Source organism: Lissotriton helveticus, chromosome 3_2, assembly GCF_964261635.1.
Source record: "Lissotriton helveticus chromosome 3_2, aLisHel1.1, whole genome shotgun sequence".
NCBI lineage: Eukaryota > Metazoa > Chordata > Amphibia > Caudata > Salamandridae > Lissotriton > Lissotriton helveticus.
Window position 1 is genome coordinate 396399953 of NC_136062.1, and position 27533 is coordinate 396427485.

The 27533-nt window shown below is 43.2% G+C and overlaps 1 protein-coding gene across 5 annotated transcripts in view; it reads left to right on the forward strand.

Moving 5' to 3' along the window:
• The window catches only part of SHANK2 (SH3 and multiple ankyrin repeat domains 2), a 3078421-nt gene extending 3051159 nt beyond the window's left edge, over positions 1-27262 (forward strand). For all 5 annotated transcript variants that reach the window (XM_078684305.1, XM_078684307.1, XM_078684308.1 and 2 more), the window contains one exon: positions 24492-27262. In XM_078684305.1, coding sequence (XP_078540431.1) covers positions 24492-25053 — 562 coding nt within the window. In that variant the 3' untranslated portion in view covers positions 25054-27262. The remainder of the gene's footprint in view (positions 1-24491) is intronic.
• The last annotated feature ends 271 nt before the right edge of the window (positions 27263-27533 follow it).

The following is a 27533-nucleotide window of genomic DNA, read 5'->3' on the forward strand; positions in this document are numbered from 1 at the left end:
TAGCTGGCTTGGTGGGAGGGAATTGTGTTAGCACAGTCTGTGATCCACTGGGAGGGGTTAATTGCTGCTTGTTATGGGTAAGCTGCTGTACCAGGGCAGTGGGAGTTGAGAGCTTTGTTCCACTGGTCTGTTCTTTCTGTTTCTGTGTGGAATGTTGGGATATCTGGTGAAGTGGACACTGTAGTGGTCAGTACAGTTGAGCTGAGAGGCATGGTTGTGTTGGCTCCTGTTGCGGGATGTGGAAATGGGGTCGAGAATATATCCTGCAATGTGGGTTAGGTTAGTGACCAGTTTTTTAGGCCTATGTTTCTCATGTTTTCCAGGAGGTCGGTGGAGTTGAGGTCTCTTAGTAGTGTTCGGAGTCAATGGGGATGAGGGCGATGACATCTGTGATGGCATTACAGAAGCTTGGGCTAGTGCCTGGTCGTCTGTAGGCGAGGGTGCCTTTGATGGTGCTTTTTCTGTCTGTGTGGAGTTGGAAATTGAGGTGGTCCATTATTGGGGCGTTTGCAGTGGATGACGTCCTTTGTAGATTAATGAAATTCCACCTCTGTGCTTGTTGGTCCAGTTCCAGTGGGCTGTCTTGTTGCCTACTGGGGTGGCGTTGTGATGTCTGGTGCAGAGGCAGTGTTCAGCCAGGTCTTCGTGAAAAGACGACATTCGGGGTAAGGGATGAGATTATGTCCCAGATCTCAGTGGCATCTTTGCCAAGTGATTGTGCATTCGGTAAGTTGCACTGGAAGAGTGCTGTGGCAGTCTCGGGGTGTGGTGGATTCCTTTGTGTTTGTGTTCCATGTGTTGGTAGTTGTCTCGAAGTTGCAGTTGAAGTGGCAGTGCTGGCAGGCTAACAGCCATTTAGGGTCCCGTGGCGATGTGTGGCAACATTTGTGTTTGTGCCCACGATCCGGGGCTCGGAGGTACGCGACAGTGTAGCTGCAGCGGACGAGAGTCCAGGGTTTTTGGTGCTGGGGCATGACACAGGGGCAGACAAGCACTGATGGGCTTTCCTATGAAGTGCAGCCGCCAATAAGTAGGTCCTGGAAGTGCGAGGGGCACTGTGCGAGGAATATGAAAGGTGGGAAAAATGGGCAAGTGGGTATGGTGAGATCAAGATTAGTTAGGAAATAGGGCATGGTAATGCAAGAAAAACCAGCAAATATTTGAGGAACAATTTAAAGTTATGGAAAACAATGGTGGTTACAGAACAGAGAAAGCGGAGTTAAATGGAGGAAAAAGAACAGCGGTTATGAGGTGAGAAGGCAAAAGTTATTGGGGAAGAAACTGGTTACAGTGGCAAGAAATACAATTTAAAAGGAGGAAAAAGAACAGCAGTGATGAGGGGGAAAGCACAGTTATTAGGGAAGAAATACTGGTTACAGAAAACAATGATTTATACTCGAGAAGCAAGAAATACCAAACAGCTGGAATGACAGTGCATAGTGGCAGAACTCAGCGCGGGGAGCCCAACTGCATGGAAACTAGCTCCACATAAATTATATGTATCTAGTGGTTGAAAACTTGCCTTAAAATTACCACTCAGTGTTGATGTCAACCTATATGTAATCACCAAACAGGTAGCAAATGTATCAATTACGCGGATGAAAGATTGGCTCTGCCTTGACAGGATTTGAACACGTGACCTACAGATTACAGATGTCAGCAGTGAGGTCATGCAGGATCTGAACTCATGACCTCCAGAACACATATGTCAGCCGTGAGGTTATAATTGGGTCTGAATTCATGTGTGATGTATTCCTATAGGTTCTGAATCGATCCCCCTATTCCTGACCCTATTCTGGTTAAACAAACCAACAAGTTAACTAACAGTCAACCCATGAGGCAGAAAACCCCCATGATGCAGATACCGTTATCTGACGCAGTCACACTACGGCACAGGAACGTGTTATCTGATTAGGTCATAACGCTTGCGATCTAATTAGACAAGCGATATTCCTCCAGCCCCTGATAAGGCATACGGAGTTCTCATAACAAATCAAACCTATGACAACCTGGGCAAAACCCTGCGGCCATTGTTTTGATTTCACCGAGAACTTCAGCAAAAGAATGTGCTAACGAGCAAGTCGTATGACATCCTTATTGACGTATCTATGTCCATCCTTACGTCAATCTCGGCACCTTAAAGGTATAAATATTACCGATATTGCCCTATGCAAACACACGCGGTGGTGACGAGACGGAGCAGCCATACTTGCCGAAGCCCAGAGCAGAGCAGACCCCGCTGGCACAGCCCCGCCTTCCTGACGCACTGAGAACGAGACGCGCTGATTTCTCCTGCCGAGAGATCCAGCACCGGCGCTTCCGGGTTGCCCTCGCAGGCAGCCTGGAATATCGAGACCAGAGAGAGAGATACCATCCCTCATTCAACCTAGATTCCAGGTACAGAACTGAATAACCCCTCACAGAGAATTCTTTAGTTATTCACTTGGCAAAAACAAACTTAACTTAAACTGTAACTTTCTATTCCCGCCCACGTATTAGGCTTAGGTCAGGTACACGGGGTAGGCGTATTTAGAAACACCAGTTGAGTACGTTTAGTCAAATGTATATGTGTATGTAATATATTTTATTCATTTTAAAACATCTTATGGCTTAGAAACCATATCAATGTTTTTACAGTATTATTTTATACTATTGCTTTTAATGTATGCACTTTACTTAGCTATAAGTATTGCAATAATATCGATCCATTTCTCTTGTATGAGAAAAGAGACTGATCAATAAATAACACCTTTTTATTGAACACGCCCGTCTCTTCCTTTTCTCTACAATCTGATGAGACTAAGAATGCACGTACTGACTGAGTAAAATAAATTGCCTTTTGTTCACACGACTCTCGAGATATACTCTTGATTAGGGGAGAGCAAAGTTGTCATGTTCTATGGTTGTCAGAAACTAAATCCCTTCTTGTCTAATCAGGGAAGTTAAGTCCTTCCTGAACATTCGAGAAAGTTTCTAGTGAACTCTGAGCTTGCTGGCAAAACCCAAAACTTTAAGTCTAGTATCGACAGTAGTAGACCTAGTTAACGTCTGGCCTAGGCCTTTACTGCTGTAGGTATTATTCCAATGCGCAGAGCCTATTGGGATGATAGGAACTACACTACATGGCGCCCAACGCGTTTGGAAAGGGCGATAAAACTAACGTAAGACATTTAGAGTAACTCAGTCGTGCTTTCTCACTCAGACCCCTTTTCCCATAATACTCCAAAGACGTCTGGAGTGGGTGAAAGGTTATATCCGCCAGACCTCGCAGGAGGGAACTCCTATGTATGGTTCTTGGTATAAGTCAACGTTGAAGGATAAACTGTTCCAAAATATTGTGCATCTAATCTTTGTTTCCATAAGAAACCTGATCTGCAAACAAACAAAAAAATAACCATCCTGTCAGTAAAATGGTAGACAGTGATGAAGAAAGAGAGGCAGTTAGATTAGCAACTGAACTCGCGGCAGCGGATGCTACCATGCAAGACGCAGACCCGGATATAATACTCATCCCGGTCATCAAAAGAAAATCTATAACCTTAAAACTTATAGAAAACGGACTGACACCTAGAGGTGGCACAGTCATATTCGTAATTGAGGCACACGAATATCGGCAGACAGAGGTATACTATTCATGGATAAATTTTCCAGCAGCAAATCCTGTAACAAAGTACTTCCACTATTACAAAATAGAGGAACCTCCTGAAAATTACACTCCTTTCGAGGAGGTGGAAGTACCACTCAAATTTCAAGAGCATTTGCTCTTATTTGATGGCGCCCTAAAACATAATAATCACATCACCAGGCTCTGTCCTTTAGGTAGACCAGGAGCAACGTGGCCGGTCCTAGCCGGATACACACCACATCCAGACATCGACGGGATGTCTGCAGCTAACTTGCTAACACAGCTAAAACAATTAATAAAAATACATAGACAATTAGTCCAGTATGTGATGCGGACTTCAACAATTCAGCCAGCGATTAAACTCCCACAGCTGACCCCTCACCAGGGGAACACAAATAAAATTACACCACAGAACATCCAGTCCTGCCTAGGTAAAGTACCGGCTAAACGGGAACAAATACCATTCTGGCTAGCGCAGAAAATAACCCAAATAGAGGCGGTGTTTCCAGACACTACCCCGCTAGAAAAGCACAGGATTCTGACTATCTGTCTTCCAATGGGAATCGCACCACACATTGAGGACTGTGACACTTGGGGTACAGTCTTTGCTTCCATCTACACAAAAACGCACGGTGTTCCATCCATTTCGGTAATACCAGATGTGCTAAAACAAATTCAAGATGAATATGGTCCAGAACCCGCTTTAACTCTTGGTATGAAATTACTGAAAGACTTCAAGCAGGTCTCGGCTATATTATTAGCCAACATAAAAGGTGAAGCAGCAAACGTGGCGATCCGCCAGAGGTTAAAAGAGACAGATATAGCAGACCAACCAGCTGAAATTGCCAGAATCATAGAAAAATCCTATGAGGAACTAGGTAGAGATAGTTTAGGTGGAATACCAGTAAAACCGCAACTAATTGAAAGTCCTGAAAAAATATTTTTTAATAATAATTCTACATCACCAAAAAAGAACTGGGATGGAAACAAACAATCCAATCCTAAAGAAAAAAAATTCCAGTCCCGAGGAAGGTCTCCTAGGCGAAGAGAAAAATCTCCGAACCAAAGACACAGGTCACCTCAGAGTGACCCCTCTGGGAAAAGATATAACCTTAGAAATAGGGATAATATTAAAAAGCCTGATAGATATCAAGACATTGATACACGTCCCTCTCAATCTTTTCAGACTTCCTCGCAGAAATCGGAAAGAAGAGGACGATCAGAACAAAGAGAAGAGCACGCCAAGTCCAAAGACAAGGAACCTGCTCATCTAAAAAAGAAATTACAATTTCCAAAAAAGAAGGTAGCCAGCATTAAAATAGTTAACAATGCCGAGAATACTGAGGACACAACTGAAAAACGGAGAATGGGCTCAGACAATGCTAGACAGCGCAGCAGAAGTGAGCATAGCTCGCAAAGTCCTTATGAATCATCTGGAGACAGTGGACACGAATGAATATCTTCAAGTGGAAACTGCGGACACCAGAGTTAGCAAACCTCACAAAATATACGAAATAACATTGCGTATAGAGGGGGATAAGACTAGAAAAATAAGGGGACTATTTTGGGATAATCTCTCCAAGGGCTATGATATCCTTCTAGCTGAAAAAGACTGGCCACCAGAGTTTGTCAGGGAGTGCCCTCATGGCGAAGAAATAATTATGCCTGCCTTCTCAAATCAAATTCCTATTCATAAAAAATACACACTTGCTAGAAAGTGGGCAGTGGCTCTAGCTCCTGCTTTATATAAAAATCACGTGGGATGGGATGAGGACTCTCCTCACAAAATCCAGTTAAAATCACAACCAACTGCACAAAGGCAGTACCCAATTAAGCAAGAAGCTAAAAAACAGGTAAATGAAATACTAGATCAGCTAGAATACCAGGGGGTGATTGAAACTTGCACCTCACAAATGAACAACCCTTTGTTTCCGGTCTCCAAACCAGACAATTCATACCGTCTAGTTTTGGATTACCGACACCTTAACACATGTTGCAGAACTTTTGCAGTGCAAAACTCACATAGTGCTGCACTAATGAATAACATAGTGCGCAAAAAATACAAAACAACATTAGACATCTCTAATGGATTCTTTTGTCAAAACATAGCACCAGAGAGCAGATATTTAACTGCATTCTCAATAAATGGCACTCAAAAACAATTCTGTCGGTTAGCCCAGGGGTACAAGAACAGCCCGGGGGTATTCTCAGCGAGAGTAACAGAATTACTACAACTATATGATGATGAAGCATTATCTTATGTCGATGACATATACTTAACAGATGATGACTTGGAGACTCACTTGAAAAGAGTGAACACCATAATACTTGGGTTCGCAGCAGAGGGTTACAAATTCAACTTTAAAAAATCCAGAATTGCCCATCTGACAGTCCTGTTCTTAGGATATGAATTTTCAAGTATAGCCTGGCTGACAATTTTCTAGAATATTGTGCCATACTCCAAGAACTAGAAGAATTAAAAAATCTAGAATATGAAAGAACATTCCCTCTGCCAATCGACATTCTGCCTTTACGACATTACGCCTGTGTAATTAATACAGACGGACATGCTCAACCCCCCGTTTGGGGAGAACAGGCATACAACCCCACATGTGGGATTACAAAAGAAGTGTGGCGCGGAGGTAAACTAAAACCTCTATTAACAAAAACACACTCAGTAGAAACTAATTCAGAACAACAAACTGAAATACTAGCATTGAAAATGGCGCTAGATAATGCGGATCGCGAATTCCCGACACTTATAGTGTCAGATTCCTATTACTGCGTCAAATCATATAACAAGGATTTGCAGACATGGATTCAAAACGGTTACAAAGATGACACAGATGCAACAATAAAGCAGAAAATGCTTTGGGAACAAATAGCTCTTTTACAAAAAGAGCTACCAAAGACTCACGTGACACACTCACTGAGTCATCAGCGTGATGGCGTTCACGTTGCAGGGAATTCATTGGCTAAGACAGCCACAGCGGCAGCCACTAAATCGGCTCCCGTAGTTCGAAAAAAGCGTACATTAACATACATTGACGGTGAAACAGTACTGGCAGTGAAAACGTCATCAAAAGGCGACTGCTCAGCGTTACCGATCAACTATCCACTCAATTATACATACATAATCGATGCAAACTCCGTCCCTTTTGCTCGAATCCCTGGAGTGGGGGATAGGGTGATTCCAAACATGGACAGGAGAAACTTGTTAATCGCAGACGCACATATGGGCGAGGGTCTCAGACACCTTAAACTAAAAGATTCTCTGGAAGAATTACAATCACGGTACTGGTGGCCAGGCATGAGCCTGCGTCACACCATGTTTGTAAAAAACTGCCCAAACTGCAACAGAGATCGCAGTGGGGAGAGAAACAGTTTAATACCTCGTCGGTTTACTCCAGAAAAGATCAAGAGTAAAAAAGAAGGCGTGCGATTAACATATACAGGCTAGTTTACACTTATAATGTAGATCACCAGCACTCGGCTGACGTCTGGACTGTTATACAAAGATTTGCGAGTCTAAATGGCATATACGCTAAGAGCATGCTACGTTTGACCATTGTTTTCACTCTAGCCCTCCAGCCTGATGGGAAACATGGCCAAATGAGCATAGCACAGCGGGAATCTTCTCACTTCCTTCCTGAGGGATACGGGATGGTGTAAAGAAAAAAGCAAGGCATAAAGCAATCTATAACGGAAAGGATATTAGGTTCGCGAGCTGGGTGGGTCAAACATCTAATAAGTGTCCAACGTAGTCTAAATAACTTGCCAAGAAATTCTCTGAAGGGATTCAGTGCGTACAAATTATTATTTGGAACTAGGATGTTGATCTCTGACATTGATAGTCAGACTTCAGTGGTGAAAGAAAAAAGCTTTGATATCAAAGACCGTTTGGCTATTTTGCAGGACTTAAACAAAACAAGAAAAGACCTGAGCAACATAAAATTGAAACAACAGCCAACAACCACTGAAGAACCACCACCTGTCCCAGCAAGACCTGTCTGGATTCCAAAAGTCGGGGATCTAGTCAGGGAAAAGATCGCGGTAAAGAAGGAATTTGGGCCTTCTTACAGAAAAGCAGTTCCTGTCTTGTCTGTCAACGGGACAAGTTCAGTTGTACTACCGCCACTTGCTGGAAAAAAGGAGAACCGAGTTGTATCCATCGACCTGGTAAAACCACAACATGTGGCCGATAACAAACAGTAGGCCAAGTGGACTCCCAATAAGTAGCAAAACACCAAGGTTTGCTACCAGTACAGAGGTCCTAACGAAGAGGCTCATCACATTCGAAACGCCTACAGAAAAACAACAAGGACTATGCAACAATGCAATAGAACTCAGACCTCTGAAAACCCAAATAAAAACATTTAGCAGAGACACACCAATCTATAATGAAGTACCAAGTGAAAATGCAAGAAACAGAAATCCTGAACCAATTGGAACAATTGACAGAACTGCATCCGGCTACTTCATAAACTTCGATGATTCCTCTGAAGGCTTCAGTGAATCAAAGACACAGCCATCATCAAAAACCTTTAAAGATAAAGCTAAAGAACTTTTGAAACAACTGAAAGAAACATATCTGATTTCTCCATTGATTGAATTTTGGGTGGGTTTTGGTGCATTTATCCTCATACTTTGGCTCATCATGATACTAACTTTGGGACGCTTCATTGAGGGAAAATATGCAAAAATGGACACAGCAAGTCAGAAAATCAACTTGATCCTCAAACCACACACATCTTCACACATCGAGAAAAGAGAACTTTCTTCAGTCAACTTCACAGCCAATCCGCTACCTGGTGGGGTAGCCTGGGACAACACTGACTATGAAATTTATGGTCCGGTCGAAATCCTGAAATATCCACACCAAATTAAGATCTCATTGAGTGACTTTGCAAAACCAAGCTCATTTGCTGATGATTGGGACTTCGAAAGCATTAATAATATGATGTCTGACTTAGTAATGTCTGCTAAATTTACCAAACATGATTATTTGCAGGGTTCTACAAATTATGATAGTATGTACTGTTATAACCACTATGGTAACCATTTTTTACATAGATCTGCACAACCTAGAAATGTTTTAAATTATAATCAATGGGAACATTGTGCAACCCCTCCAAAAGGAAGCTCAAGGACCTTCTATGACAAATATTCATACTTTTCAGGTTTTAACACAAGTAATGCTGAAGCATTCTATTTTAAATTGTCAAACAAGACAGGGACAAAGACCATGATAACCAACACAAAATTGATATATTCAGACTCATTCTTTGAAAAAATGAATACCTTTGGTTTTGATTATTGGGACACGAATGTTGAATTGAAAAGTGTTTGGGGTACAAAAGAATGGCAAGTGCAGGGCATAGAATCTATGTTTAGAGCCTGCATGATCCCAGAACAAATGATATTTTTAAATGACACTGTTCAACAATCCACCTGTCTTGGCCTGGCCAAAATCAAAGACTTAAATAAACCGTCTATTCCAAAGCCAACAATGTTCAGCAATAGCTCTACAGATGAAGAGATAGACGTAAATTATGTATTAAACCAAAACAGAACACATCCTGATTGGAAACAGTGGTTGATCTGGCCCACAGATACAAATAACTGTCAAGATAGATTCCTGAACAAAACACAGGGGTTCAAAATGACCAGGCCAGACCCTAGATATCCCCAAAGACATCACCCAGGGATAATAACCACCTACAGTGTGGGCAAATTATGCCTTCAATGGCTACAAACTTCCACACTGGCAGAAATTAAACAACACCTAACTTTACTTACTGATGGTGCTGATTTGCGTGATTTCATTATGGGACCGCGCAAACAGCGTCAAAAATGTTTCATAGCAGCCTCTGTATATGCAGCATACAATGAGGCCTGGAAGGTTACTCAAATTGAAACAGCAGAGAGAATACGGGAAATTGACCGTATTAATTTGGAAAAATCACTTTCTGTAGTGGACAATGGGTTAATGACTCTGTCCTCCAGAATTTTTTCTTTGGACAGCATTGTGTCTTCAGCAATCGACATATTGTCGCAAGACTTACTGTTATTACAACACGGTCAGTCACAATTGCGCTCTATTGTACAGCTTGGCTGGACGTTACAAAATCTACGTTCAGGCTATGTGCCTTGGCGTTTAATCAACACAACGTCACTATTCCAAATCTTTGACCTTACTGATAGACAAATCAGTATGGCACAAAAGGGTGCTGATTATACAATCTTGAGCATTGAAAAACTCGAAAGATTACCAGTGACAATGTCAGAACGACCTGTCAGTGAATGGATAATACATGGGATAATAAATATTCCAATCTCAACCTTCAGGTTTCAATACTGCCAAAAATATATACAGGCTGGCATGTACGAGAAATTGGGAAAGGGGTACATTAAAACATCATGGAACCTGCCCTATTCACATGCATGTGTCAGTAATAAAGGACAGAAAGTGTTTCTTAGTGGCAATAATTGTGCGATGTCACTAAGCGGCACGCTTCTGTGTAACGGAAGTAGTTTGCATGGAGCCTGTGAAGGGAATTCATACAACCTTTCATGTCACCAGCAAGGCGCACCTGCAACAGAAATAGAACCATTCTTTCAAAGACTCTATAATGGGAGTTACATTCTAATTGTAGACCGCAGATGTTGTAGTCTTATGCCCGGGACTCCTTATCTAGTAACTACGACTGCGAAGGTCAAGTGCTGTGGACGCTCATTGTTCCCCAGCTCCTTTCCAGACAGGGAGGCAAGGGCATGGCCCAATTTGAAAATTACTTCTATTCGAATAGATACTTTAAGCAGAATGAAAACAGTGCTTCTTCAGACGCCTACAAGGCTCACGTCATCAAAAGAAACGTATGATCTACAAGTCGCAAGGACGACTGCAGAGATACATTCATTGTTATCAACTAATTCCCCCATACATTTCGCAGAAATACTAAACGAAATCTTAAATATTTCTGATACCAATGGGGTCTCAAAGGTATTTAAGACAGTATTTTCGATGGCATTAACACCATTCAAAGCCATACTGGGTATTTTTCCAGATTTCGTCCATTCGATTTTTGGCGGACTTCCCCTGATCTTGGGACTGATTGCAGGAATCCTATTCTTGGTCCTTATTTTTCGGTATGGCAACCCATGTCACAGACAAAACTCTTGCGACAAGGGAAGAAACAATCCTGGCCATTGGATACCGGGACCGGATATCAAAAATCCTGGGACTCTCCCGGCTTAGAGACCTGAACATGACTTGGTTTCTATCATTTCGACCAATGTGGCAAAGATGTGTTTTACCTGTATTAAGATGTCTGCTATGCGGAGAAGAATGCGTGTTAGACACCTGTCTGACGCTACAATCGGATGCGCCAATGGATGCAGAAACATTGTTGAGCCCGATCAAGGTTCATGCTTTGTGCTGCCCTCAAAGGCTACCAATCCTGATGACGGCATTCGTGGAAGCTTCACCACTACGATTGATGGGTAGTGAAGTTCAAGATGAAAGCAGCATCGATCAGGTACGACCTTCTGTAAGCAATGCAAATCAGAATGTCAATGGAAACAATCATGCGCACGAATGCATGATTACACCTATTTCCGAGTTAGTGGAACTTTCCCAGGAAGCTGTTGACAGTTTTTTCGAAAGCCTAAATGATATGATGTTCTCACCAGAGCAGAAATAGAGACTTTTGAACAAGCTCGCACACGGCGTTCCCTGAATTCGGCCTTCAACTTTAAAAATAAAGTCACATGAACAATTTTCCCTCCAGTTCACGGACAGCGATTTTTCAGCAGCCCCAAAATATTTTTTCATATTTTTCGGGACACTATCTTCTGCTTAAAGTAAGAACTATTCTTAAAGAACTAAGGTTTCTAAATTTTAGATAGCTTATAGACATAGCTTATAGACATTAGCTGCCCGCTGGTATGTTCATAAATATTTTAAATATTTTATTCTGTGATGGAATGGTCTCGAACTTTTTTTCTGTATTAAGAGCCGTTTCATGTGTAAATTCTCATATACCAAATAAGCAATAATGTATACAAATGCGTGATTACCTTAGCATTATTATACAGCTTGAGTGCATACAATGCATATGATTGCAACTTTTCCGTATATTTGAAAATTTCAAAATGCATTTATGTATTTTGGGGTGGTAAGGTATACACAATACTCTATAGTATGTTGTACTATGTTTTACTATGCATAGATAAGTAAATATGACCATAGTTAGCTTGGAGTGGGTGTGATGTATTCCTATAGGTTCTGAATCGATCCCCCTATTCCTGACCCTATTCTGGTTAAACAAACCAACAAGTTAACTAACAGTCAGCCCATGAGGCAGAAAACCCCCATGATGCAGATACCGTAATCTGACGCAGTCACACTACGGCACAGGAACGTGTTATCTGATTAGGTCATAACGCTTGCGATCTAATTAGACAAGCGATATTCCTCCAGCCCCTGATAAGGCATACGGAGTTCTCATAACAAATCAAACCTATGACAACCTGGGCAAAACCCTGCGGCCATTGTTTTGATTTCACCGAGAACTTCAGCAAAAGAATGTGCTAACGAGCAAGTCGTATGACATCCTTATTGACGTATCTATGTCCATCCTTACGTCAATCTCGGCACCTTAAAGGTATAAATATTACCGATATTGCCCTATGCAAACACACGCGGTGGTGACGAGACGGAGCAGCCATACTTGCCGAAGCCCAGAGCAGAGCAGACCCCGCTGGCACAGCCCCGCCTTCCTGACGCGCTGAGAACGAGACGCGCTGATTTCTCCTGCCGAGAGATCCAGCACCGGCGCTTCCGGGTAGCCCTCGCAGGCAGCCTGGAATATCGAGACCAGAGAGAGAGATACCATCCCTCATTCAACCTAGATTCCAGGTACAGAACTGAATAACCCCTCACAGAGAATTCTTTAGTTATTCACTTGGCAAAAACAAACTTAACTTAAACTGTAACTTTCTATTCCCGCCCACGTATTAGGCTTAGGTCAGGTACACGGGGTAGGCATATTTAGAAACACCAGTTGAGTACGTTTAGTCAAATGTATATGTGTATGTAATATATTTTATTCATTTTAAAACATCTTATGGCTTAGAAACCATATCAATGTTTTTACAGTATTATTTTATACTATTGCTTTTAATGTATGCACTTTACTTAGCTATAAGTATTGCAATAATATCGATCCATTTCTCTTGTATGAGAAAAGAGACTGATCAATAAATAACACCTTTTTATTGAACACGCCCGTCTCTTCCTTTTCTCTACAATCTGATGAGACTAAGAATGCACGTACTGACTGAGTAAAATAAATTGTCTTTTGTTCACACGACTCTCGAGATATACTCTTGATTAGGGGAGAGCAAAGTTGTCATGTTCTATGGTTGTCAGAAACTAAATCCCTTCTTGTCTAATCAGGGAAGTTAAGTCCTTCCTGAACATTCGAGAAAGTTTCTAGTGAACTCTGAGCTAGCTGGCAAAACCCAAAACTTTAAGTCTAGTATCGACAGTAGTAGACCTAGTTAACGTCTGGCCTAGGCCTTTACTGCTGTAGGTATTATTCCAATGCGCAGAGCCTATTGGGATGATAGGAACTACACTACACATGCACTCCAGATTACAGATTTCAGCAGTGAGGTCTTGCAGGATCTGAACTCATGACCTCCATATTACAGATTCAGCAGTGGGCTTAAGACAGGATCTGAACTCAGGACCTCCATATTACAATTGTCATCAGTAATATGATGACAGGATCTGAACTCATGACCTCTAGATTACAGATGTCAACAGTGAGGTCATGCACGATCTGAACTCATGAGCTCCATATTATAGATGTCAGCAGTTAGGTCATGCAGGATCTGAACTCATGACCTACAGATTACAGATGTCAGCAGTGAGGTTATATCTGAAAGAGACACGTTAGTGATAGATTCCTTACCTTAGAATATCCCCAGGAGTCAGACTGGATCCGGAAAATCTTTGCGTAGCAATACCCCTGTGCGCCGGCAGGCGTCGTCTGCGGCTCCGTGTCCGTCATCGGCGTTGTTAGCGCCGGAATGACGTCGTCGGAGTACTTAGACGCCCCCATGCGCGCTGACGTCAGTTCTTCTTTTTTCCCGCCAGCTAGCGCAGATCCGGAGAAGCTCTACCCCTTAGTCATTTTTTGACTAAACTTTTTTGATCTTTTGATCATTTCTCTCCTCGAGTCTTCGACTCCGACGGTGCCGATAGGGATGCCTGGGTTTAAACCCTGTTCCAAGTGCGACCGACTGATGTCGGTTACCGACCCCATCGCCGGTGCCTCAAGTGTTTAGGCCTCGACCACGACGACCGCACCTGCTCCGACTGCCGGGCCCTGACGTCTAAAGCTAGGCGGGAGCGGTCCCGCAAGCGACTTGAGCTCCGGCAGTCGGCCCCGCGCCGCTCCAGGTCCCGGTCCCACAGGAGGTCGAGGGACCGGTCGCGGGGTCGGAGTCCTTGCAGCTCCGGGAGTGGACATCGGTCGTCAGGATCCAAGTCCTCAGGTAAGAGGCATGAGAGGTCGTAGAGACGTCATCGTTCCTCCGACCCACCCGACGCTCGCGCGATGTGTGCGGGGGTTCGGATGACACCACCCACGCGGCTCCGACGGAGTCACAGACGTCGCCGTCTGCCCCACACCTTCGGGTCCCTGGGCATGATGCGACGCCAGAGGAGTTCGAGCAGTACCTCATGGCCATGAAGTCCCGCCCTCCTCAGCCGGCTCTGATGCCGTCGGGTGCTTCGGCCCCAACGGCGACTTCGGTCCTGGCGCCACAGGCCCTCACTGGATCCGCTTCCGGATCCGGGTCGTCACCGGGCGACCACACGACCTCACTGGTGCCGGCCCTGCGGGTGTCACCCCGGGGCCCACTATGGACGCCGTCCCCGATCCTACCCTCGGTCCGGATCTGGCACCGGAACGGCGCCGTTGGGCGCCGCTCTCAACGGCGTTAGGAGATTTCTATTTCCACGAACCGGCCCCGTCGGTTGACCCTGTTCTGCAGGAGATAGGTGACGAGGGTGATTGGGAGGGGTCTGTAGACCCTCTGGCACAGGAATGCCAGTCTCAACAGGACTGGACATATGAGCTTGGAGAGGCCAGTGGACTTGACACTTCGCCTAACACTGGATTTGTCTCCCCTCCCACCGTGGCTACGGAGGAGGGGGCTGCTTACAGTTTAGTGTTGACGCGGGCGGTCAAGGCCTTACACCTTGAGCTCCCCGTCGCGGCCGTGAGGACTAACCTCCTCACTGAGGTTCTTAAACAGCAGGCAAGCTCCACTGAGCCTCTGCTGCCGTTTAATGTGGCCTTGTGTGACGTTCTTGTGGACACTTGGTCCAAGCCCGCCACAGATCCGTCTGTGGATAGGAACGTGGCCAGACGCTACAGCCCGGCCCTGGACGAACCTTGCTTTTTGTCCACCCATGCAGTGGGACCTGAAGTTTCAGTGGGCCCAGCATCAGGGCAACTTGTCCGATCATGTCTTGATCTCGGAGGGCGCTGCAAGACAGTTGCAGTAGTGGCTCACGGACCGCGGTTGGGTCAGTGGCAGATCCCTCTTCCTACCCCACCCGAAGCACGTGGTTGTGACGGACGCGTCCCTCCTGGGCTGGGGGGCCACATGGGAGAGGCAGAGATCAGAGGCCTCTGGTCTCCGGCGGTGTCCCAGCTCCACATGTACCTTCTGGAGCTCCATGTGATCCAACTTGCACTGAAGGCATTCCTCCCCGCTGTCCGGGGAGTGTAGTGCAGGTGTTCACGGACAACACCACCGCCATGTGGTACTGCAACAAACAGGGTGGGGTGGGGTCGTGGACCCTGTGCCAGGAGGCTCTGCGCCTCTGGCAGTGGCTGGAACATCAGGGCGTGGCCCTGGTGGTTCAACACCTGGCAGGTTCTCTGAATGCGAGGGCGGACGAACTCAGCCATCGGTGCATGATGGATCACGAATGGCGTCTGAACTCGGACGTGGCGCAAGGTCTCTTTCAGCAGTGGGGAGAGCCTTGGTTAGATCTATTCGCCACAGAAGAGAACGCGCAATGTCATCAGTTCTGCGCGTTGGAATTTCCAAGGCGGCACTCGCTCGGAGACCCTTTTCGTCGCGAGGGGAGTTGCGGCCTATTGTACGCCTTTCCGCCTATACCACTTCTGCCCAGAGTGCCGAAGAAGATCAGGCGCGACTGGGCCTAGGTTATCCTTGTGGCTCCGGACTGGGCACGAAGATACTGGTATCCCGAGCTACTCAGCATGTCAGTCGATCCCCCGATTCGTCTGCCTCTTCGGGAGGACCTTCTGTCGCAGCAGCAGGGGACGGTCCTCCACCGAACCTGTCCAGTCTCCACCTACAAGCTTGGAGATTAAGCGGCGAGAGTTGAGGCCATTTGACTTGCCTCTTGAAGTCTGTAATGTTATTCTGGCAGCCAGGCGTCCCTTCACAAAGTCGGTATACGCCTGCAGGTGGAACAGATTTGTGGCATAGTGCACAGCAAAGGCTGTGGATCCACTCTCTGCACCCCTTTCTGAGGTTCTTTTCTTCATTCTTTCTCTTGCCCAGCAGGGCTCTGCTCTGGGCACTATCAAGGGGTACCTTTCTGCCCTTTCCGCCTTCTTAAGGCTACCTGATCAGCCTTCCTTGTTCAAGTCCCCAATTGTAAATAGGTTTTTGAAGGGCATCACTCACATGTTCCCTCCTATTCCTTTCGTGATGCCCCAGTGGGACCTGAACCTTGTACTTACTTACCTGATGTGCGCTCCCTTTGAGCCACTCCATAACTGTCCTCTCCGTCTTCTTACTTTGAAGACTGCTTTCCTGGTTGCCATCACCTCTGCCAGGAGAGTGAGTGAGCTCCAGGCTCTTTCTTCTACACCTCCTTTCCTCTCTGTCCATCCGGACAAGGTTGTGTTGCAGACAAGACCCTCTTTCCTGCCCAAGGTTGTCACGGACTTCCACATCGGGCAGTCTATTACCTTGCCCACCTTCTTTCCGCCTCCGCATCCCTCGAAAGAGGAAGAGAGGCTCCACCGTCTGGACCCAAAACATGCGCTCTTTTACTATCTGGTTCGCACACGCCAGTTCCGGGTGGATGACCAAATCTTTGTTGGTTACGTGGGCGCTAAGAAGGGAAAGGCGGTGCACAAGTGGACCATCTCTCGGTGGATCATCTTGTGTATCCAGGCGTGTTACTCCTTGGCTAAGAAGGAGCCCCCTGTTGGATTGAGGGCTCATTCCACTCGGGCCACGGCGACTACCACTGCCCTGGGCCGAGGAGTGCCCTTGCAGGACATTTGCCAGGCAGCTACGTGGGCCTCGCTGCACACTTTTGCAAGACACTATTGCCTGGACAGCCAAGTCCGGAGGGATGGCTTCTTTGGCCGTTCCGTCCTCCAGGGCTTTCTGGTGTGATTATTTGTTCGCATACCCGCCACCGGGGTTGGTATTGCTGGGGTATCTATTCTAAGGTAAGGAATCTATCACTAACGTGTCTCTTTCAGATGCACAAGTTACTACTTGTGTAACGATATATCTGTAAGAGACATTAGTTAGTGATAGATTCCTTACCGACCCACCCATCCTCCCCGTTCTGCGAACCGATATCTAGGGTTAACTTCATTCCCTTTCAGGGCCCTAGTTTCATGGCACCAGTGTTGGTTCTATCATGGCTCTGCGTATCTGGCGCGGAAAAGCTGTGTATCAGAACTGACATCAGCACGCATGGGCGGAAGTACTCCCACGACGTCATTCCGGCGCTAACGACGCCGACGACGGACACGGAGCCGCGGACGACGCCTGCCGGCGCGCAGGGGTATTGCTACGCAAAAAAATTCCAGATCCAGTCTGACACCTGGGGATATTCTAAGGTATGGAATCTATCACTAACTAATGTCTCTTACAGATATATCGTTACACAAGTAGTAACTTGTGCGACAGGATCTGTAATTATGACCTCCATATTACAATTATCAGCAGTGAGGTCATGACTCATGACAGGATCTGAACTCATGACCTCAATGTCAGTTCAAATACTTTATTCGGCATTCTTTGATAGAAACCATAAAAGTAACACTTTAAAATACAACACATTCGATGACTTAAAATTGATAAACTGGTTACATTCGTTAACAATGATAAAAGTAATTTAGAGGCGGCGTTAATGCGAAAAGGGGGTGAGACTAAAATGACCATTAATAAAAACCATTAAAACACAGTGATTTTAAAAGTCCAGACATTTTCTGTAGTTCATTGCACATTTCAGGAAACCGGCGACAAACGGGATACAGTCAGGTTTGAGTAGTTGCAGATAAAAAAGGGCGGGATGTACTTGCACAAAATTTAACTTTTTTAACAGAGATTTCAGATAGATAGTCCTGGGCATTTCATAATATTTACAGAAAAACATAAAGTGAAGCAGATCCTGTGGAGACTTTGAGTCGCAGCCACAGGATGCCAACACATTCCCTTTATGACTGCCCCTTGGGACAGCCAATAAGAAATGGAGAAGGTTAAATCTAAACCTGGTTAATAGAAATCGCTCGTATGCTGACAGCGGCCATGATAGATACGGCTCTATATCTAAGGTGGTTTTAAGTATCAAATATGACCTCACACTAGGTTTCAACAGTTCTTTCTCTTCTCTTTCATTTTCCTAATTTGTGTGAAGGAATGCTTTACGAGCGTGACATCCATTCTATTCATACCTTCAGGATTTAAAAACAAGTCCAAGCGTCCCAACTCATTAAAACGGGTTTTTAAATATTTGAACCAGGGAATGTTTGTCATATGGTCAAGACTCAGGGCCTCTCTAAGAATGTTGTGAGTGAGGCTTAAGTGCTTATTGAGCCAACATTGCAATCAAAAAGTAAGCGGACGTAAGGCCAAAATATCACTTAGATAGGGCATACCGGATTCTTCATGGACAGACAGATTCGCAGTCCCCGCTTAATAGTTGTTTTAAGAAGTTATTTTCTGTCACCTGAAGACCCTCAAGGCCACAGTATCCCCATAAATCACTACCATAGCTTGCCATGGATATACACTTGGCCCGATACATTTTTAGCATTGCTGCCACTGGTCGATTGCCCATTTTGGCAGCAAAGCCAAAAAGTGCCGCATTTGCCCTGGTAACCTGACCCTTTTTTTGTTTAAAAGTGCAGCCCAATTAAGCCGATGGTCTAGCAGGACACCTAAATAGAAAATGTTGTGCAGTTCGGCACCCTCACTCCTTTCACCACAAAGGGGTACTCTTTTTTAAGACGTGGCCCTACGTACATCACGTAAGATTTAGTGTTGTTTATGGACAGGTCACACTTGTCCATAAAATCGTGAAAGACGTCGAGTAGAGTTTGGAGCCCTTTAGGGGTTCATGCCAAGAGGACTGCGTCGCCCGCAGTCCTCGCTTTCCCACATACGGAAAATCGGCCCCGGTTTCTAGCAAGGACCCTTCCAGATCATTAATGTATAAATTAAAAAGGAAGGGAGCTAATGTGCACCCCTGCCAGACCCCCTTTCGATGTCAAAGTTCCTAGATACTTTCAGATCATTGGAGTATCTAATGTTGGCTTTAGTGTCTCTATGGAGATCCCTCAGGAAGTCAACCAGGCTGCGCTCCACCCCCATGGCCTCCATGGACCACCACAGCCTTCCCCGATTAACACTATCAAAGGCAGATGAGAGGTCCATGAAGGCCATGAAGACGGAGCCAGTACGAGTCATGGTGTACTATCCTATGATGGTATAGAGATTTAAACACTGGGCCACGGTTGAGTGTCCTGGGCGGAACGCATACTGGATATCTGAGATGATATTATTATCCTCCGCGCAGGTACACAATATTTTTAAAATTACCCCCCCAATGACCTTAACAACAGAGTCAATCAAAGAGATTGGCCTGTAGTTCAGCGTGCTGTTTCGATCCCCTTTTTTGTGTACAGGTACGATCGTCGAGACAGCCCAGGAGGCAGGGCATTCACATTTAGCTGCCACATTACCCACTGCAGTCAGGATCTCGGCCCAAAACGAGGGTTTTGATTTAAAAAGGTCCGGAGGAATACCATCCGGTCCTGGTGCTTTTTATTAGTCAAGTTAGCAATGCCCTCCTCAATTTCATTCATGGAGTACGTCAATATTTCCTTGTCCGTGAGCCTATCAAAAGGATCTGGCTAGCTCGATGTATTTTTAAATATTCCTACAAAATGAGACACCCATTCATTCTCAGTTATGTTGGAGCCCACTTCTCTGACCCCTTCCGCTAAAAAAGGTGGTCGGTTAATGGTGCTCCAAAATCTAGAACTACTAGATAGGGTCAGGGAGTCTAAGAGCTCCCTCCATAATTCTTCTTTGACTACAGCCTTGCGATTGGCCAAGGCAATTTTGTAGTTTTTCTTAAGGGTACAGATCAAAACTCTCTCTCTGGGTATTTTTTTCAGCCCAGCCTTGAGATCACTCGTAGCTTTAGAGCAAAGGCAACAGTACCGTTTGGGTCCACGGGGCATGCTAGTCTTGTTGTGGGCAAGTAACATGCCACCTACTTTAGATGCGATACCTTCAAATGATTTTAGTATGCCTGGTGGTGAGGATTCATGATTGAGGCAACAGCAAAAATCTGCCTCGCAGGCGGCCTTCAGGGAGTCGTGGAAGGTGGACGGGATTATCTGTCTCCATTTAGTACAACACCCTCCCTCTATGGGTTGTAAATTGTTACTGCTGCGTACTTTTTCTTTGATCTTCATTATACTCCCTCCTATGGTCACACAGACAGGGTTATGGTCACTATGTGAACTTAGAATGATGGAAAAACTCTGGAGGAGGGGTAAGATGGATCTGGATAATAATATGTGATCTATGAAAGTCCCGCAGCCTCGACCCTTAAACGTGGGCTCCCTAAGATTAGTAAGTGGGTCGGCAAAGCTCATTGCAGAGAATAAATCATCCTCATCGAGCATGTCATTTAAAACGCTACCCTGCGTGGTATGCTCGAAGTGGAGACCCGATATCAATGGACATCCCAGTTTCACCCGGGCGTTCAACTTGGAGTCGCCACATGGATGAGTGTTGAAATCTCCTACAATAAGCAAATTCTTCCTGTGAAGGCCACCTTCTTCTTTTACAAAACTGTTCAGTTTTGCTAGCCCACAACCTTCTTCCTTGTTAATGGCATTGTAAAAGTTTATCAGATGTCAGCAGTGATGCCGGATCTGAACTCATTACCTCCAAATTACAGATGCCAGCATTTAGCACTTTTCTATCTTGTTGCCATTAGAAAATCTTTCTTAGCTTCTGTTGGTTTACTTCTCTGTCACCTAATACCATCTCACAAGGCCCCTATTCCTAGTCGCCTTTTAATTTGGATAGAGTTAATGACAGTAGATACTAGCCCCATTGGAGCCGCAAGTGTTTTTTTAGCTTCCACCCAAAGGTTTTGATTGCTAAAATTAGTAGAAAACTCGGGGTGAAAATCCGGCGCACAATGAGGAATGATCGGGGAAATCAGGCCTGTAATAACACCTTTTATTACTAGACCCTCCGGGTTCAACTTGAAACGCACCAGACTTTCTCAACCCTTGAGTTACAATACCCTGACCAACCTATTTTACTGGACATTGTCTCAACTTCCTGCAAAGAGTACTTTTGGCATACATGGAACTTATCCTGGGTTGCTAGAAAAGTTTGAGGTGCATCAACACAGGCTGTGCTCAGTAGTAACAACCACATGAATGTAATGTTTTGTTCTAGTATGGCAAAATATAACATTTTGCAACCATCAATTATCTTGCTAGTAATTGACTGAGCTTGTTGGCCATTGCAGCTGCAAAACGTAGAATTTGGTTTGTCTCTTAGGAAATATATCAGCTTTGGCCAGGCTGTACACTTCTATAAAGGTATTGGCTAGCCGGAGAGTTATGAAAATCGCCCAAATACCCATGACACATTTGTGAATTTTGTTTGGAAATTAGGCTGTATAAGAAAGAAGAGACTCTTATGACTTTAATTCAATTGGAAAACCTCATCTGTATGTAAACTGTGAACCTTGTATTTTTCCATTTGAGATATTGTCTTAGAATCTTCTTCCTTATTTCTGCAAACAACCGTCTAGAACCAGGGCTAAATGTGTCATATCCCTGTAGTAGTAATCATCTACTAAAACCTTACACAGGAAACAAGAAAGCAGTGCAATGACTAGATCTTCACAAGAAAGGTTGTACTCAGCAATATCAGCTTAAAAGCTAGGGCTAGTGCACGGTTGATCAGGGTTGCTCCAGCAGAAATGTTTAATGCACCAAACCACTTATACGTTACTATTTTAAATTGCCAACATTTTCTGTGGTAATTTGAAGGAGCTAGTATGTAAGGCACAAACGGTGCTAACCTAGCTACAATTGTAATGCTACTGATGAAAGAGGGATTTGGTGTTCCCAAAGTTAGCTTTTTTCTAATAGCAAAATATTTGTGTCTAGTCCTCATTGTTCTATCCAGCAAAGCCAAGAAGAATTATTTTGAAACCAAAAGCATGTCTTATTCTAACAACACATTATCTAATTCCATATATGTTATGCTGATTTATATAGTGTAGTAATCACCCAACAGGGTATCTAGTAGCCTGGGTACGTGTGTAGGATTGTGGGCCCTAGGCCTTATACAGAGCTCCAGAACTTCAGCTTCTTGCAGAACTCAAGAAGTGAAGAGATGGCTCTGATGTGTTGAGGGAGGTTATTCCATGTCTTGGGTTTGATGTAGGATAATGAGCGACCTCCAGTTTTGCTTTTGCAGATGTGGGGAGTGTGTGCAAGAAAGAGTGAGACACAGCATAGGTTTCTAGTGGGCGTGAAAAGTTTGAATTGTCTGCATTTCTGAATGGGGAGCCAGTGAGGCTTCCTGAGGTGTGGTATGACGTTGGTGCAGTGTAGGAGGTAGAGTATGAGTCTTGCGGCAGTGTTCTGGATGGACCGAATTCTGTGTAGGAGTTGTTCGCAGATTCCAATGTAGAGAGCGTTTCCTTAATTTAGCCTGATAAGTTCTTGCATGATAGTTCAACTTTTGCATCATGCATAGGATGTGGAAGCAGGTGGCGCACAATGCATTGATTTAGGCTATTATGTTGAGTTTGTTGTCTAGGATGATCCCTATTTTTCTTGCGCGGTCTCTGGGTATAGGTGTCCGGTCAACCTTTACAGCCACCAGGTACAGTCACATGAGTAGGTTTTGTTGCACAAGAACAGCACCTACATCTTGTTGGAGTTGTACTTCAGGCAGTAAATTCACATTCAGTTTGCTACCATGGTCATGCAGTCAGTGTAGTTGGGGGGTGTTTATCTTTTCCGTATAATATATGAAAAATAACATATCCTATATAACCTTGCAAAATTCCAAGGGCCTTATTTATGAAGCCATGCGACACTTTTACGCCGCCGGTGCGTCACTTTTTGTGACGCACCAGTGGTGCAAAAAATGTGCCTTGTTGCACCATATTTACAAAGTGACACATCTTGGTAGATGTGTCACTTTGTAAACCCCTGCGCCACATTATACCTGCGCCAGGTATAATGTATGCAAGGGGGGCATATTGACGCAAGAAAGGGTCATGACAGTGACGCAGTGAAATCCATGAGATTTCACTGCGCCACTTCTAGGACTCAAATGCGTCAAAATCTTACGCCTGCCTCACAGCAGGCGTAAGACTGACGCAGGTCCTTTTACATAAGGCTTGCCCCATGTGAAAGGACACATTGCTGGAGTTGCGTCACTTGTGTGATACACTCCAGCAATGCGTCACTTTTGCGCCTACAGATACGTCAGAAATACTGACGTATCTGTAACTCCTTGCGACATGATGCGTCATACTGTAAATATGATGCATCATTGGTGTCGCAAGGAGGGCGCAATGAAAAGTAACGCATCGCTGTTTTCACGCAGCGATGCGTCACTTTTCATAAATGAGGCCCTAAGCATTTTGAATTTCAGATAGTTATAATTAAAGTACATATTTGATACATGTAGGCAACAGAGTGTATTTTTAAAATGATCACGTCAGAATCAGACATGACAAAACATTTTAGGAATATCATTTCTGTACTTGGCCTCTTCTCATCGCTTCTTGAAATGCGTTTCTTTTTAGCAGAAGGCAAGACCAACTTTTTATGTTTTTTTGGGGGGGGGGAGTGTCAGATTACATGTCATGTCATGGTCCAAAAAATCTGAGGGACTAGATGACAACATCTGTGTATTAAAAGGCTGGGAGCCAAATTTAAAATGCTTATCCTAGTTTATTTTGTGTGTTTTTTTTATATTTCACTTCCCCTCGTTGCTTCTGGATTTTTTTAATGTATGGTCCTTAACAGAGGACTCTCTGCCCGAAAGATCCTTCTCAACTATTTCCCTTAAGATTGAGCCTATGGTTGCGAGGTGTGGAGTTTAATTTCAGACTTGCATGACAATGAAATATCTTTCACATTGAGTTGTTCTTGGGGACCTAACTTATGAGGCTCTTAGGACCTTGTTACCAACCATGCAGAACTATCTCCTGTGAATAGAAGGCATACACATCTAGTTAATCAGACGCAGCTCACCATGCTATAAATATTTAAAAAAAATATAAAAATTATGTGTTGCCTTTATTTTGTCAAAATTACGAAGATGCATTTAACACTAACTCTTTGCCCAATTATAGGGCCTTGGTTGATGAGAAAATATTATTGATGTTTTATGATTTGCTATTGATTTCAGATTATTTAACATGAATTTGTAGTTTCATGTTTATTTGTACATCAGATAATGTTTTATTGAACTGTTTATCTGTTCTGTATTACAGGGGCACTGATGCCTTGAGTACCGTCTCAGGGACACGGAATACAAGCGTCACCTTCACCATCCGACCAGGAGCTAGTCAGCCAATTACAATGCAGAATCGGCCTCCTGACCTTGAGAACAGGACAGCGGGAATGAGGCGAGCTCCCAGTCCAGTGTGCTCGCCATCTGAGATACTGAAAGAAATTAAACCCGCTCCACTCTCAGCGCCTGCTGCCTCAATTAACCTGGTTGATGTGTTTGGTCTGCCTAGTCCACAGCCTGCTGTTGATGTTTTTACTTTGAATGCAGGCCGCAGCAGATCTCCCTCCCCTTCCATCCTCCAACAACCCATCTCAAACAAGCCTTTTGCCACAAAGCCTGTCCACTTGTGGACTAAGTTAGATGTGGCTGATTGGTTGGAAAGCCTAAATCTAGGGGAACATAAAGAGACCTTCATGGATAATGAAATAGAGGGCACTCATTTACCAAACCTTCAAAAAGAAGATCTAATAGACCTTGGAGTAACCAGAGTTGGTCATAGGATGAATATAGAAAGAGCACTAAAACAGCTATTGGACAGATAAAAATGGTTTATTTTCGTCTCACATAATTGTAGTATAAAATCATTCCTGTTTGCTAACAGTGGAGTGTCTGATTAGGTCTGGGATGAATATATTAAATTAGCAATTTCAATATCTTTCTTTACTGCAAGTTTAAATAGTTGTACAGATAGTTTATAAGCACAATATTTTAAAAAAAAGTTTAAACTAAGTGGCTGGTCTACTAGGCAGCCTTTGTGCCACTTCAGTTCCAGAAAGTTAAAGAAAAAAAACTTTTGTGATTTAATAATACTATTTCTGTGGAATAATTATGAAACAAAGTACAACCTTTTTAAATCAACCTCAGTTGGATGCATCGGAACCAGCAGAGCTGTCCTATATTTTCTATCTTTGCTAGAACTTCTTCAAAGAAGAGTGACTATTTCTTCAAATGTGGATTCAAGTATTGCAGCTGTTATTAAAAAAAGAAAGAAGGAAGTGATTCTCATTCCCCATATGGAAAACAAGTCATTTGATCTAAAGTATGTTGTTATTCTTTGCAGGTCTATATATTTGTATTTGAAAGTTCCAATGATCATTGTAATAAATGAAAATCCAGTATTACACATTTTAATTGAGAGAGTATTCTGTTTTTTCATAATCACTTGGGTATTATTGTAAAGAATATTTTCATTCAGAGTCTATATGCTTTTTGAAGTGGGAATCTTGAGGTCATTAAATTTTTAAAAAGGAAAATGCATATTCTGCCATTATTGTCTTCCATTTGGTGATATTTATAGATTTAAGTAAATGAAACACCAATTGATTTTTCCTTTTTTTTCTGGTTGGCATAGATAGTAATGTCTATGCTCTATACAAGGAGTCATGGAAGAAGTGACATCAGGAGATTATATTCTTGAATTTTAAGCTGCTTTTTAATAACAACCTCATTATTACGTTTTTAATTTATTTAAAGTTTGCCATAACACTTTACAGCAAAACTGATGATTTCCTATTGAACATGTGTCTTTTAAGGACACATTATCAGTGCTAACGGGTGTGTGGTGTAAGCGTGAGATAGAACATATTAAAGAGCTATTGAAATAGTATATTTTTACATTCTGTTTTACAACACTGGGATAATAGGGCCTCGAATCAGAATGGTCACCTGCTAACTATAAAATGAATTTGCCAAGATCAAACTCCAGCTGTTTTCACTGATTATGATTCAGGAAGCAATTGTTAAGAAAACAGATGTTTTTTTTAATTTTAAAAGATGCTTTCATATTGTGTAATGATAACAAGAGAGTCAAGACTGATGTCAATCAATCATTAAATAAAAATTTATTCAGTAGACCAGGGATTTTGATCAGCGTATATTATATTCTGTAATGTTAACGAGTGGCAATACCATGCTCAATACCACATAAAATTTGCATACACAATACCCAAATCTCACAAAATGTAAATTGTGCAGATTTGCAGAGATACCTGTCCCAGACAGATATGCACATTTTTATTTAATTTGTTTCATTATACAATGGCAAGTTGTGATTGTCACTATAAAAGATTTACATATCACAAAGTTACTTGTGGCATTTCAATTTATTGTGGTTCTCTATGTTCTTTGATGAAGAAACACATCACCCAGTTGATCTGGTAATGGTTTTACATAAACGCCACATAAAAATGCAAATTAGACAAATTTTCCATGGAAAGGTTTTCTTTTTTAGCCAATATGAACATATTTCTTGCTATAGTTTGTGTGACAACTTGTATTTCCGTTCTCTGTGTTGCTGTAATTTTTGTGCTTTAAATCCTCTTATTTGGAATTCTTTAAAATCAAGCTCCTGTAACTTGCACTTTCCACCTTTCTTAAAAATTCTTGTATGGCAACCAAAATTACTGTAAGAAATAAATTATAATATTGCACTAAGGTTGTGATTCTGATTGCAAATAGTGAAAAATGACAGCTTGGGTTTCTCTTTCAAAGTTGCCAATTGTAAAATTTTTAGTAATGTGTATTAAAACAGACCATGGTGATATTATGTACACATTTCCTGACAAAAGTTTGTAGATTTTAATTAAACAGCCACTTGGAAACATGGTTGTGAACCTGCCCTACATACATATTATTAAATTGCGATTGACCACTGAGTGCAAGTCAATGTCTGAATGTTAAAATCACTATCACATTTTTACAGTGCCAATGTAAAAAGATTTCTCTTAATAAATCAGGTTTGTGTTCTTCTGACTGAAGGTGAATAACAAATCATTTCTAACAATTCCTTTGCAGCAAAATTGTTTTACACTCTGTTATTGCTCAAAATATGTAATGAAGGGTGATGGACATTACACTGTTTTACAAAACTCTTGTTAGTTACAAATTTACATTTTGTGTTAGAACAAGTTGAATGTGATATGAGAATTGCTATAGATCGAAAAGAAAACAGTGTTTTTATGTAACAATAATACATTTACTATAAATGCCTTTATTTTCTTATACTAAGAAAATGAGTGAGAAG